This window comes from Danio rerio, chromosome 5, assembly GCF_052040795.2.
Source record: "Danio rerio strain M-AB ecotype USA chromosome 5, GRCz13ab, whole genome shotgun sequence".
In the NCBI taxonomy this organism is placed as follows: Eukaryota; Metazoa; Chordata; class Actinopteri; order Cypriniformes; family Danionidae; genus Danio; species Danio rerio.
Window position 1 is genome coordinate 70,041,470 of NC_141025.1, and position 16,115 is coordinate 70,057,584.

General features: G+C 36.9%; 1 protein-coding gene across 10 annotated transcripts in view; it reads left to right on the forward strand.

The window, feature by feature from the left end:
- The window catches only part of zswim7 (zinc finger, SWIM-type containing 7), a 191,084-nt gene that overhangs the window by 30,955 nt on the left and 144,014 nt on the right, over positions 1–16,115 (forward strand). For 8 of the 10 annotated variants that reach the window (XR_015489952.1, XR_015489957.1, XR_015489950.1 and 5 more), the window contains exons 5-6: positions 9,552–9,656; positions 15,254–15,427. Coding sequence is in view for 2 of the 10 variants with exons in the window: in NM_001083540.1 (NP_001077009.1) it covers positions 9,552–9,656; positions 15,254–15,370 (222 nt within the window). In the remaining 8 variants the exon portion in view is untranslated. 10 annotated transcript variants of the gene reach the window in all.

The window sequence follows — 16,115 nt, forward strand, 5'->3', positions numbered from 1 at the left end:
TCGCTGTTTCAGAGATACTCTGACCTAGTCGCCTTGCTGTAACCATTTGGCGCTTGTTAAAGTCACTCAGATCTTTATTCCTGCCCATTTCTCTTTGTTCCAACACGTTGATTGCAAGAACTAATTGTTTGCTGACTATCCATAGCCTTGTTAGAAGAAGCTGAACGATGTTTGCTTTGCCTGTGACTGGGCATAATGTTTTAGCTTATCAGTTTATGGCCCACTGACATGGTTTTAAAGACAATTAATGGACTAATAAAATGTGCATATGTCCGGGATTCATATTGTCCATCATTCATGTTTATTTTTGTAAATGTTAACTTTTCTGTTGACTTAGTGGTCAAAAATTAGCTGAGCACAATTTAACAGCAGAAAAAAACAAACAATGTTTTTTTTTTTTTTTATCTTGACGTTTGGTGGCTTTTTAAAATTAACCAAACATTTGTATTTTCTTATATTTCTTAAATATTCGTATGAAGGCTGTACACATTTATCATTGTTGACCCACTAACTATAGTGGGTATAAAACCATTTTTACACCAAAAATTACTGTCACACTTTTTTAACTTTTTAAACCATTTTCTTTACCAGACAAATTTCTTGTTGCCTATCCAAGTTTAAGAGACAACAAATAATAACTAATTGATCATTTGGTATCAAAAGTGGCTAATATGAAAGGCAAATACCTCTAGATTACGCTTATTTTACCAAAATAAAATTTGATTGATTTTTAAAAAATATTTAGTAAGGTCTGACTTTGCTTAGACAAAAGTCTTGTGACTTAACATGAATACAGTATTGAATATAACATACAGTATAGAAAATAAAGCCATGGTGCAGTTGAAAAAGAATTAATATTGTGTATTACTTACTTCCAGGAGCTTGGAGGACTTTATCCATACATCTCTGCAAAGATTCAAATAACTTAATAAAGTCATCTGGAATGGCAAAAAAGTGTTCCTGCAGGACTCATCAAGATTCTTTGGATTCATCTTCAATGCCTCCTTCCCCATTTTACCCTAGACATGCTCAATAATGTTCATGTCTGGTGACTGGGCTGGCCAATCCTGCAGCACCTTGACCTTCTTTGCTTTCAGGAACTTTGATGTGGAGGCTGAAGTATGAGGAGCGCTATTCTGCTGAAGAATTTCCCCTCTCTTGTGGATTTGTAATGTACTAGGCTGCACAAATTTCTTGATACCTCAGGCTGTTGATGTTGCCATCTGCCTCTGCAGATCTTTCGCACGCCCCCATGCTGAATGTAACCCCAAATCTTGATTTTTTTTTTCTTCATCAAACTTGACTGATTTCTGTGAAAATCTTGGGTCCATTCAGGTTCCAATAGGTCTTCTGCAGTATTTGTGATGATTCATTAGAAAAATCTACCTTCTGCCACTTTTCCAATTGATCAACTAAAGTCAAGTTATTATTTGTTTCTCTTACAACTGGGATTGACAAGACTTTTGTCCGGTAGTGTACACAGAATTCTAAGATAATAGGAGGGTTATGTAAAAATGACTTGTGATTTAAGTGCCCTCAGAAAAGTGATTAGGCTTTTTTTGGATGCACAAATGGATTGTGGGTAAATCTGTTTTGCCATACAGGGTTAGTAGGTCAAGAAATTGCTGATCTTGAGTCCTTTTCCAATCATCCATCTCTGTACGTAGACAGAATGACAAGTTGTACTTGGTGGCAACCAGTCAATGACCTTATTCCATTGCACTTCCACAACTGCACTTGACATTGTATTATATAATGCTGTGAACACTGCGATCCAGAAGCCTTTGGTTTGCTTTATGCTGATGCTGTGGTTGTCATATTTTTTGTGTCTAAATAAATCTGAGAGGCAACATGTATAATCTGACCTGGCTGAATTTCCAACATCACTAGACCTACAACAAATGTTACCAGACATGTTGATGTTTTGCTGGCTGTTGGTTGATGGACTGTCAGAATCTTTCTCTTAAGCTGAGACAAAATGTAGTGCGAGTAAGACAAGAGTAATATGTGGTGTGCGAGCTGTATTATGAATGTCTGAGCATATGAAATGAGGCGTTGTGCTGCATTGAGTTTAGTCAGCGTCAGTCCTGCTGCGACGACTCTGCCCTTTGCACTGCTTTCACTCCTGTGGCTCCATGTTTCTAATTATCCTCCCTGTGACTCACCGACAATGAGGTGTCAGTCTTTGACAAAGCGAGGCCTTTTCTCTTCACAGGGCAGAGGAGCAGCTTCACTGCAGGAGATTCATCAATGTTTGCCTGATAATGGAGTGTGTGGTCTGATGAGTTTTCTGCAACAATGAGATTTATTCATCAAGATAATACCTCCATGAGTTATATTCAGTACTAAGGCTTCACTTAGCATAGAGCTAAGAAGGCAACAAGATTATGGAAAGTTTAAATTATGATTATATGACAACTCTAGTTGGTTAAAAATCAAATTTTTCATTTCATTTGACATGAAATGCAGTACTAAATAGGGAAAGAAATGTATTTTGTTTTTTAGTTTTGCACGTGGAGACATTGTCAAGATGATCATCATTTTCTTGGATTGAAGGAAATGATTAAAGCTGTATTATGCATGCCAAACCAGTAGTTGTCAATGTTAAATGGTAAAGAATCCCTATTTGAATTTTTAGTTTTAAAGGGCACCTATGGTAAAAAAAAATCTACTTTTCAAGCTGTTTGGACAGATGTGTGTGAGTATAGTGTATAGACCGTCATATTGGGGGTGATATAAACACACACAGTCCTTTTTTTTCAATTTAACAACATAAAAACGGTGGACCAATTGGAGCGGTTTTAAGAGCGAACGCAACTTGACGAAGGATTGCGGTCCCCCCGCCCACAATATTGATTGACACTCCATTGATTGACGTCCCCATATCCTCAGTTTGTTGATTCACGTCCGTCATTTTCAGCGCGAGTCAAAGCAATATAACTAAAGGAACATCCTTGCTCCATTTTTAGATGTAAGGCTCATTGGGCTCAACACAAGATCAACATTCACCACATGATCGCTGTAATTGGAATTATTGGTTGTATCTTTAGGTAGGTTTGCAAACACGTGTACTTTTCATTGCGTCTACCTTAAACTTTAGCCGTTTGCATTTCTCTTTTCATTTCCGTTTGCATTTCTCTTTTCATTGCGTCTACCTTAAACTTTAGCCGTTTGCATTTCTCTTTTCATTTCTGTTTGCATTTCTCTTTTCATTGCGTCTACCTTAAACTTCAGCCGTTTGAATTTCTCGAGGTCACAGAAGCTCCTTGTGATCTAAACTAGGTGCAGCTGGAAAAGTGCATGCACTTTTCCATTGGAAAAAAATAAACTTGCCTGCAGGTTACACACCAGAAGCACCGAATTCTAAACATAGGTTTTTATCAGGGTACACACAATGATGCTTCAAGTTGGCGGCTGGGCGCCGTGGACAGCCGCCAACTTCAGGCGCCGTTGTGTTTACCCTCACAGAAACCTATGTTTAGAGTTCTAAAATATGTGGCACGACGATTCAGGACACTTTATGTTTGTGCCGCGCCACAGAGAGTGTCTGGTGTGCCGTGTCGCTGCGCATCCGATGCCTCAGTTAAGCTCGGTTAAGCACTTTAAACTTGCACAAAGTTGTCTGTAAAAATATACAAAGACACAAATGATTGTGTACTCTCTGCTTTGTCTGTGTCCGAGTTGTACATGTATGGCTGAATGCTGATCCTCTCACTCTTGCTCCTTCTCAGAGTCTGCCTGTCTGTTTAAAACACAGAGTGAGCTCTTGGCTCCGCCCCCTTGTTACGTTGGGTGGGAAGCCGAAACTAATTTTCATGTGAAGCAACACGCCCCTAAAACAGCAAGCTGTTGAAACGCCCCCAACATGACACTTTTTAACACATTATAATAAAAAAAAAAATCCTAACTGTGTTGAACTGAGCCTAAACTGGCACACTCATGAGAACCATAAGATTAATATTGAATCATAAAAAAGGGGTGAACTATGTGCCCTTTAAGTTGCTTTGTCAAGTAGTGTTCAGTTTGAGGCCCTGAAATTCTGTTGTTGTATTGATTAGTTATAACTAGGGATGCACTGATCGATTGGCCAGAGATCGGTATCTGCCGATAGTAACATTTCTTGACTCGGTACTCACCAATCTGGCCAATCTCATCAACTGGTCACAGCTGTTTGTTTATGAGTTTACAGTAATTATATGCAATATCCTTTATTTCTTGAGCCAATGAGAGGGAAAATGTATTTAATGCATTATAAAGCTTGAAGCATCAGAATGGCTACTCAATATCGGCCGATCACAATGACAAGGAATCGGTACTCTATGTCAGCTGCAAAAATTCTGATCAGAGCATTTCTAGTTATAACTATAAATAATAGTAAGCAAGCAGCGATGAAAGGGACCTTGCACCAGGGCTTACCAATAGAGATGCACCTATTGACAGTCCGGAGACTGGAGCAGTGGCTCTTAAAAATAACTTAAAATAAGAAAATTATTACAAAAATCCTTAAACTTGAATAGATGTGTATTTTTGTTTGCATACGCTCTCAATTATAGAAAATCTGTATTAGCAGGTCACACTTATTAAAAAAAAATCAGAAATCATAATTGGCCAAGAAAATTGCAATCGATTCATCTCTAACTTCTGATATGATTATTAGAAATTATTTGAATTTACATTACTATGGAAAAATTACTTTGCTTACATGTTTTAATTTTATATATTATTACATTATTACTGTACAAAGTTGTTTTATCATGCTTTTATTTTGATGCAAAATGCAAAGAGCCCTTAAAGGAGTAGTTTGCTTCAAGTGTTTTTCACACTGCTATGAAAGTCAGTGGTAAACACCAGCTGACCAAAATTTTCTAAATATCTTCATTTGTGTTCAGCAGAAAAAAAAAACTCACACAGGCTCTAAACAAGTGGAGGGTGGGTAAATAAAGATTGAGTTTCCACTTTTAATGGAAATTTTCCAGTTAATTGGAAATTAACTACTACTTTAAGACCCAACCCCAATTCTATTTTTGTACCCCTACCCCTTCCCCTTGAAACAGAGTGTGCAGGGGAAGGGCTTAAAAATTTACCTCTAAGAAATAGGACAGCACTACAACACCTGTACACGTTATCATACGTCATCTTGATTTCTTGCCTCAAATGAGAATGACGATCGCAACTGCTTTAGTTATTTCAATTGCGTTATTTTTTTGGTAGCTGGTTTATTCTGGGAAATTTTTGTACCCCTTGGTTTTGAGTGTGGTCCTGAAAAATCTCTGTTTCAATGGCTATCTAGCCCTTGCCCTTAGCCCTATGCCTTCCAACTAAAAAGAATTGTCACACCCCTACCCCTTTACTTGCATGTGCAAAACATTGTTTGACTCCTATGATTCTTTAAAAATCGTTCATCGAGTGATGGTACCGGTTTGGATACATCTGTACAAGCATCGTTACTCTACCCTCCAGTATATTCATGTTGCTACTGTTGTGGTTTTAGATGTTGTTCTCCTGTCTGACCTCCTGAATGAGAAACAAATTGGGCGGAAGATACATTGCATGTCAAAAAAGATGTTCCAGATGAGTTCCAGAACTGATTGGGTAATGGACATGGATAACAGGGAGCTCAATAGGAACTCAAAAAGAACTGTGTTTGGTCAGATTTTGTTTGAAATTACATCATTTCAGTTTGTTCTTTGCTTTAGTTTGAGGTATATCAGGGCCTTAACATTTTACATTTTAGCATTTAGCAAACACCAGTCAACACACACACCTGGAGCAGTTGGGAGGGTTTGGTGCCTTGCACAAGGGAATCATCTCTCAGACAGTGCTGGAACTCGAACCTGTGACCTTTTTATCCAGTCCAGCATTCTAATCATTAATCCATGGCTGCCACATTCACAACTGAATGTTTGATCGACCCAAAGCATATGCAGAGATGAATTTGTGTATAGCAGAATTTGATAAGTGATCCAACAATGTTTGATATGCTGCAAACACTGGTGGATCATGAGTTGCTCATGTGTAGTGCTGGGCTTTACTCTAAAACGCACTCCATATTTATTTAAATCAATGATTTATTTCAACCTTTTGCCATTTGATAATGGCACTAGATCATATTGTGTTATAGGTTTTATTTTGAGTAATCATGTCACTGATCAGTTACCAGCATGTAGGTGTTATTGGAATTGATGATTGAGCTGTATGATTGTAGAACAACCAAGAATTATGAAGCTATTTTGCAGAAACCCATTTATACGTGTTGTTCCCATATAGCATGTATGGTAAAGCTCCCATATACGCTGCTTAACAAATCAAACCCATTCCATGACCTTGCTAGTCAACACATCTATATAATATTGAATCTCTCTGGGACATTCCAGAGCTCAGAATGCTGATGAGATTTCCACCTTCTTCATACAGTACCTCAAATAATCGGAGGCTTTTCCTCGTGAAGAATCAAGATGCATCACAAACACAGCATATAATGTCAGCAATCCAACAGGGGTATTAAAGTGGCTCTGCAAAGTGTATCTCTTTCATATTATGAGATTTTGTGTGGTTTTTATTGCATTTTTTATTAGATTTTTTTGTCATAATGTCAATGACAAGATCTATTGACAAATCCCTGAAGAAAAACGGCTGTGCAGAATCATTTTGAATGCAGATATGTAGTGAGTTTGGGGTTTATTGAAATGTCTAGTATGCAAATATTAAATTATTATGAATTATTAATAAAAATTTTACTATAGGTTTTTTTTTAATTAATTTCATTTTGAGATTCTACATTTAATATTTGTACTTTAAAATTCCCATGAAAACAAAATAAAGTTTTCTAGATGTTAGTATCAGCATTGTTAGTTTTTAAAGGATCAAGACACTCTTGTGTACTTAAAAAAAAAAAATTAACAGATTTGTGTGTGTTAAGCATCAATTAAGACGATGTTAAAACTGGATAATTTTGAACTTTTGTCAGCTAATTTCATCTTCTGGGTTTAAAATCATTATTGGGGCGGGATCAAAATCGGTGACGTAGCCTGAATCTGCCTGTCCAGAGATGACTTGTCAGTTTCTTCTTATTATTTATAGCTGAGTTTTCTTATCCTATGAGAAGACGCTTGCTTCTTAATTATTCATAACTGCACAAACTTTCCGAAGGCAAGGCAGACCTGTCAAGCTCTGAGAGTATTTAGCCGTTCATGAAGGGTCGAATGTGTTTGTTTGCAGCAAGCATTTTTGTTGGGAGAGCTGTACGAGAATTGGAGAATGGCGGACTTTGTCTTTTATCATAGTTCGTTACCATTCAGACACATCGCCTATATCTGTTCTGCTGTGTTCGCCTATGTTTAAACCCTGTGTTTTATCGGCAGGGCTAGTAATTAAAATATATAGGGCAAGAGACCTGCTCCACTCCTCCCTCTGCTTGCAACTCTCCCCGCCCATCATTAAGCATTTTAAAAAAAAATTTAAGGTAGACTTGAACTGAAAGGAGTTTTATTGACCTTTAAGATATGTATTAGCTATTGTGCTCCAAAACACGTTTAGAAGATATAAAACTGATATAAACATGTGTAAAGCTTGTAGTTTGTCACTTCCGCCTACATGGAGCAACGTTTTTCTGTTTTGCATGTCACCTCAAACTACAGTTTCTCATCAAATCATAACCAATCATATGCTCTCTAGTATCTGACATGCCCCGCCCCCTTCAAGGTGGTCTTCATGACGCTTCTTGTTTGCTTTTCAATTGAGCTTAATTGCTGTCACTGGCAGAACTATAATAAATCTAAACACTGGCTGCTTTTTTATAAAACAAGCTACACTATGTCCCACTCTCTCCTCATGTTTCAGTTAAGATTACGTCAAACATCGAATAAAAAAATGACATTTCAAAGCACTTTATGGAACCTTTAAAAGTCCTTCTCCATGAGTTTTAAATGTGTCAATTTACTCCAAAAAAAATCATTTATTACCCACCCTCATGTCATTCTCAACCTGAGGCCTTTTTTTCCCTAGAAAAATGTTTTTAAAAAATCCTTGAAGCAGACCATAAGCCTTCAGTGGTTACATCTCAATATTATCAAGCTACGAGAATACTTTTGTTAGCATAAAACAGAAATAACACCTTTTAAGATTTGTCTTCTCAGTGTCAGTATATTGCGCACATTCATCAGCTCAGTGTAGTGACATATAATAATGTATAACTATTTGTTTGATAACATTCAGGTTGAACCACTAAGTATATGGTCCTTTGTGGAGATGTTATTGGTACTTCCCTGGACTTTGAACAAGTCTGAAACCTGGCTATGTATAGAGGATGATGGAGCTCTAAAACTTTGTTTAAAATATTTTAATTTGTGTTCTGAAGAAAAACAGGTTTTAGAGGTTTGGAACAACATAATGTCTAGTTCAGACTGCATGATTTTAGCCCAGATTTTGACTCGCCGACAGGTTTTGAAAAATCGCAGAGAAATGCCTGAAATAACAGGTAAATCAGGGCTCATTCACGTGAGTAACAATCACACAGTGTGAACTATCAAAAACACAATCTTAGAGAATCGCTGATTAGCTGCTGACACTTGAGATATTTGGTGTGCTAAATACATAGAGATGTCAGTGTTTCAAAATCATACTGAAATGTGTTCTTGTTGAAAATAATACCTACAGCCAATGAGAGAAAAACATCTACTAGTTTGGGTATCTGCAGGGCAATGGGAGGTTGAGGAAGAATTTAAAAGGGCTTTTTTTTGTCTATTTAGACCCAAGAAAAGGGGGGAAAAAATCATTTGGCAGGAGCACCCGTGTCCATGTATGTTTGAGCAATACCACAACAGAGTCGAAAAAGAAAATTGTTAAGGAGAAATTGCTCATTTCTTTCAAAACTCTAAATAAGTTTAAGTTTTGAGAAAAAATAAGTAGATTTTATACCTCACTAAAGGCTTCTTTCTCATTATGTAGTTAATAACAAAAGATATACTTTGTGACCACATTATTTCCATGTCACTTTTTGCAAGTGATTTGGTTGTGGGAAGTAGTTTGCAGAACGAGACAAAGTTGTCGGCGATTCTTCCTATGCAGTTTGAAACCTACTTTCACTGTTCTATCTTGCAGTGCAAACACAGCAGCGACTGATCGCTACCCTGGATAGTCATGCAGTGTGAAAACATCTGCGACACGACTATTGTACTTTAAAAAGTATGCGGTCTGAACTCGGCATAAGGGAGTAATTATTGTCAGAATTTTCCTTTTACTGCTCTTGATATTTTATAATAAAGCTTAATATGTATTCTTTTTTTATATCCACAGAGCACAGTCTGTAGATTTGGAAAGTAATTCAGTTCTGAAATGTAATATTTAATGAAGAACTCAAAAGAATGTTGTTTAAAGAGTTGAACTGAGACCCACACTGCAATCTGTCCGTTTATCTGCCTGCTGTGCTTGACACTTTAAACTCAAAGTATGTATTTTTGGAAGCTGAAATCCTCAAGAGATGCAGCTGTGATGAGATGGTCAGCATAACAGCGGTCTCACATTTCATGTTTGTTTGTGTCTCCCTCTGTCAGGTATTAGGTGGATCGGGTCGTCTGTACACGTGCTTCACGTCCTGTCACTACTGCCCGTGCCCGGCCTTCTCTTTCACTGTGCTCAGGAGAAACGAAAGTCTCATGGTGAGGTCACTTCCTCTTTCTGTTCACACATACACACACACACAGCTGCACAGATTGAACCTTAGACCCTCATCCTGTTTTTATAATTTTTTAGCTTTTTCTGCATTGCTCATAAAATTATATGTCTGTCTGTCAGTCTTTGTGTGTCTTTTTGTCTGTTTTGTTCTTTTTAAATTAACTATTAACCTTAATCATTCAAGATTTGACTGCTCCAGTGGCACATTATCACCGGCATAACAGGATGTGCAAATGACATTCAAAACTCACGCATCCTCACCGAATTGTAAATACTAGTGGGACTGTAAAAATGAATCAATGATTAATCATTTAATAGAACCATGTTTAATGATTAAAAGTAATGACTAATATAAAGCATGTCACTATCGCCATCTCAAATGTACATATACAGTTGAAGTCAGAATTATTGGCCTCACTGGATATTTTTCTCTAATTTCTGTTTAACGAAAGAAGATTTGTTTAACACATTTCTAAACTTAATAACTCATTTCCAATAACTGATTTTTTTTTTAAATCTTTGCCATGATGACAGTCGATAATATTTTACAGGATTTATTCAGCTTAAAGTGACATTTAAAGGCACTTGCCTAGGTTAATTAGGAAAGTTAGGGTAATTAGGTAAGTCATTGTATAACAGTGGTTTAGTCTGTAGACAATCAAGATCAATATATTGCTTAAAAGAGCAAAAAAATATTGACCTTAAAATGTTTCTTTGAAAAATTTTAACCACTTTTATTCTAGCTAAAAAAAAAACAAGTAAGACTTTCTGCAGAAGAAAAAATCTTATCGGAAATACTGTGAAAATGTCCTTGCTCTGTTAAACATCATTTGGGAAATATTAAAAAAGAAGAAGAAGAAAAAAAAATCACTGGAGGGCTAATAATTTTGACTTCAGCTTTGGGCTGTGCGATTTAGGGAAAATATCTAGTTACAATTTTATTTTTATTATTATTATTTTTTTATTTTAATTTTAATTTTGTAGTCAAGCTTCAGCTCAATATTCTGTATCTTATCTTCTTACTGCTAAAATGCAATAAGTGTTAGTTAAAAAAAGGAACTGAAAAGTTCTATTTAAGTTTGTTTCAAAATATTCAGAAATTAAACACACATTTTTTCTTCAGAGCAAACAGTACTGAGTTATGGTGTTCGTTATCTCCTGGTGCCTTCGTGATGTTTTTTTTATATGGTGTAACAGCTGCAAACAACTCTGAAATTGTACTTTGCTGTTGCTTGTTACAAGATTAAGTGTCACTGGCAATACTTTGTTGACTTTTTAGCAAGACACTTCTAATACATATTATATATCGCAGCCTCTTGTGATTTAGCCAATCGCAACAATTCAAATTGCGATTCGATTTTGATTAATCGCACAGCCATACTGCAACTGTATGTGCATATGTTATTTTCTAAACAAATGTCTATAGGATACTGTGCATATCAAAGAAAATTTGGAGAAAAGGCTAATGTTTACTGAGGATGATGATGCATTAAAGGTTTATACTATTTAGTTGTTATTGTCTGATATTGCTATCCACAATAGACAGTGAGTAAACACAACACAACCACCCCAGATGGTAAACCAATTCCCTGTTCTGTTTTTCCAAGCTGGTACTATATGCAATTTTTAATAAAGTCAGACGTGCTTGCTTAATTTTTTCTCTAGCATCTGCTGTACTTTTTTGCACTGTATTGTAAGTCATATGCGCCTTAAAACTGTGCATGTCTATGATGCTTAAACGGCCATCGATAAGGTGTGTTTTTTTTTTTAAAAGATTATCACCAATTTATCGATTGTTGGTTCATTGATTGCATATTTGGTTTCAAAACATACTGGCTGCTTTTTTATCCACTTATTCACTAACAATGTTCACATGCATTCATTCATTTGTTTTTTGTCGGCTTAGACCCCTATTTATCAGGGGTTGCCACAGCGTAATGAACCGCCAACTATTCTAGCATGTTTTACGAAGTGGATGTGCTTCCATCCGCAGCACAGTATTAGGAAACACCCGTGCGCTCTCATATTCACACACACGCATACACTACAGCCGATTTAGTTGATCCAATTCACTTATAGCGCATGTCTTTGGACTGTGGGGGAAACCGGAGCACCTGGAGGAAACCCACGATAACACGGGAAGAACATGCAAACTCTACACAGAAATGCCAACCCAGCCGAGGCTCAAACCAGCGACAATTCTAACCACTGAGCCACCATGTTGGCTTGAAGTTTAAAACGATTTTAAAACTAATTCTAATAGTTATCTTTAGGTTTTATTTGTTTTCTGGTCTCCGTTGACTGTCTGGCCTTTGATGGTGTGGCTATGTTTCAGAAGGAGCTACATTATCTGTTGCTGCACTGTTGCATGTGCATCAGCCTGCTTTTTGAGCCCAGGGGAGAGAATCCGACTAAAATTAGTCCTCCAGTCTGAGAAAGAAAATCCAGAGACAACCCCAAAAATGCTCTGCTTTCCTCTGATAGCATGACCTCACTTAATTATCGAGCTGCAGCAGAATTGAAATGCATTTATACCCATGTGATCTGAGAGGAAAGGTTTCCTCGTTTATTTATAGTCCGCGGATGGGTCAGATGTTATTAACCTGCTGGTTCTTAGCTGCCATATGATCAAAAGATGAAATGGTAGAGCATGGCCTGAGATCCTCATCATCTCGTGTGCTTTTGGGTTGCTGATGCTCGATAAACGAGTAGACGTGGCATTTAAGTAGTCTTCAGCTTTTACTAATTGGCACAAAGTGTGGCCATAAAATCTTCCCTACAAAATTACACTACCATGTATGTATGTACAGTATATGTACAGTGCATCCAGAAAGTATAGCGCCTCACTTTTCCACATTTTTTGTCACAATGCGTTAAATTAGTTTATTTCCTCAAAATTCGACACACAATACCCCATAATGACAATGTGAAAAAAAGAGTTTTTGAAAATATATATCTAAAATATCACATGTACAGAAGTATTCACAGCCTTTGCTGCAGCAATTAAAACCTCAAGTCTTTTTGAATATGAATCTTGGCACACCTGTCTTTTGGGATTTTTGTCCATTTTTCTTTGCAGTACCTCTCCAGCTCTATCAGGTTGGATGGGAAGCGACAGTGTACAGCCTTTTTTAGATCTCTCCAGACATGTGTTCAATATGTTCAATAGGATTTAGGTCTGGGCTCTGGCTGGGCCACTCAAGGACATTTACTGAGTTGTTGTGAAGCCAGACCATTGATATTTTGGCGATGTGCTTTGGGCCATTGTCCTGCTGGAACATGAACTGTTGGCCCAGTCTAGAGGTCAAGAGCACTCTGAAGCAGGTTTTCGTTCAGGATGTCTCTGTACATTGCTGCATTCAACTTTCCCTCTTTTCTGACTAGCCTTCAAGTTCCTGCTCCTGAAAAACATCCTCACAGCATGATGCTGCCACCCCCATGCTTCACTGTAGGGGTGGTATTAGCCTGGTGATGAGCGGTGCCTGGTTTTCTCCAAACATAACGCCTGGTATTCACTCCATAGAGTTCAATTTGAGTCTCATCAGACCAGAGAATTTTGTTTCTTATGGTCTGAGGGTGCTTCAGATGCCTTTTGGCAAATTCCAGGTGGAAAGTGGCTTCTGTCTGGCAAATCTACCATAGAGGCCTGATTAGTATATTGCTGCACGGATGGTTGTCCTTCAGTAAGGTTCTCCTCTCTCCATAAAAGAAAGCTGGAGCTCAGACAGAGTGACCATCGAGGCCACTGTGTCACTGCAACTTTCAGAGCAGCAGAAAGTTTTCTGTAACCTACCCCAGCCTTGTGCCTTGAGACAATCCTGTAAATCCCTTGGAGGTCTACAGACACTTTCTTTGTCTTCATGCTTGGTTTGTACTTTGACATGCACTGTCAACCGTGGGACCTTATATAGACAGGTGTATGCCTTTTCAAATCATGTTCAATCAACTGAATTTACCTCAGGTGAACTCCAATTAAGCTGCTGAAACATCTCAAGAAAGATCAGTGGAAACAGAATATACCTGAGCTTCATTTATACTTCTCTACATGTGATTTTTCAGTTTTTTTTTTTTTTAATAAATTTGCAACAATTTCAAAGTCTTTTTTTCACATTGTCATTATGGGGTATTGTGTGTAGAATTGTGACAAAATAAATGAATTTAATTTATTTTGGATTAAGGCTGTAACATAAAAATGTGGAAAAAAGTAAAGTGCTATGATACTCTCTGGATGTACTGTACATAAAGACTACATTTTAGACTATTTTATTCACCAGTGAAAGCCGTGCTTAACTTGATTGTCCAGACGCATGGAGTTCTGAAAGTTTGGTGAATGGCCAACATGTGACATTAGCAAGAAGGTGGTGGAGTGATGTTTTATGGCTGGAGTATTGGGAAATGAGATGGTATGTCCCTGTAGAGTCCTGGACCGTGTCAAAATATCATGTTCAATATATGTAGAGTTCCTAAAAGATCATTTTCTGCAATGCTAATAAAAGAAGAATCGTGTCACCAGAAATCATATGAGTTTCATGCAGGATAACACAGCATCACATGCTGTTGTATGATCCTCATTTACTACAAAGGTTTTACATTAATACATCCTTTTGAGTTCACTTTTTCTTCCTCTTTCAGCTCTATCATTGTCAGCCTTCTCATTGTCAGCCTTTTCTCATTTGTATATTTGTTCCATAATGTGATAGATGTATAGCCATGATTACTGTTCATCCTGCTCATGCATTTTTCATGAGTGTCATCTCCATGAATTGAAAACATATGGACTTTTTGTGAAATTATTATTTTATTGTTGTTATAATTTATAAATTAATTAATTAATTCTTTTTTTTTCAGCTTAGTCTCTATTTCAGATTTTATCACAGCGGAATGAACCACTAATTATTCCTGCATATGTTTTACATAGCGGATGCCCTTTCAGCCCATACGCTCTCACATTCGCACACACACACACACACACACACACACACACACACACACACACACACACACACACACACACACACACACACTTCACTCAATTCACCTATAGCGCATGTCTTTGGACTCTGGGGGAAACCGGAGCACCCGGAGGAAACTCCACACAGAAATGCCAACTGGCCCAGCCGGCTCGAACCACCAACCTTCTTGCTGTGAGGCTACAGTGCTAACAACTGAGCCACCGTGCTGCCCGATTCTTTTTTTTTTTTTTCTCATTATTATTATTAGTACTGTTACAGTATTCGTGTTAAACGCATCTCATCTTGAATTTGTACTCCTTCTTAATATTACCAAAAATTTATATTGATATTTATTCATTGTAATAAACCCCTTGAGATGTACCATATCATTTTCAAGGGGGTCCCACAATTAATCACAATCACATAATAATAACACCAAGAGACAAAACAAAACATAACTTACACAACATACAAAAAACATAACATAAAAAACAAGACAAAAAAAGAAAGAAAGAAAGAAAGAAAGGGGGAGGGTGATACGTGATACTTCAGTTGCATATTGCTTTTGTTAATCTTTATTAATAAGTGTCATTTTATTAAAAAGGCTTTTCCATATTTTTGTCTTCTAGTGTAAACACCTTCTGGCAGTCGTCCTGAGTCAGGCCATGGGTTTGTGTCAGCAGGAGCAGGTCTCAGATCAGCAGATGACCCACATTCTCTCAAGGCAACCTGAGGCCAGCACATAAATAACTGATTCTGGAGTGTCGAGGGACTCTTATGTGAACATGCATGTTGGAATACAGGTATGGATTAGACTGGACTTGTCAAATGCCGTTATGACTAATTAAATTTGTCGATCAATTTTACTAGGAGATAATCAGTCGTGGAATGTAAAAGATTGCTGTAAAAGTAAATGGATAAGCAAAGCTGTAATACTAAATGATAAATGTTTATGTATGTGCTGCTCACTAAATATTTTATCTGCTGCCAGAGAATGTACATCTGTTCATTGAGCTCAATTGAGTTTATTTTTGGAGTTTCCGTTTGTTTGAAGAATCGGCAGCCGAGACTCAACAACAAACAATGAGGCCGTGAGGCTTAAATACTGTATTTAAATACTGTGTGATTTGTCTATCATAAAATAAAAAATAAAAACATTCATTAAACTTTAAGTAGATTTTGTCATCAATTCTAAAAAGATGATTAACATTTTTTTATTTTTTAGGACAACCATATAAAAGCATATTATTTTAACACATTAAAATATGATTGTTAGTGTAGTCATTTTGTTTCTTTTACAAAAGCAAAATACTTCTACTTGTATTATTATTATTATTTTAATAATAATAATAATAATAATTATTATTATTATTATTATTACTAGCTTAATTGGAAGACCCTGATAGTGTCATAGGGCTCTGTTTTAACGATCTAAGCACAATGTGTAAAGTGCATGGTGAAAAACAAAAAATGTATATTGTGAATCCACAT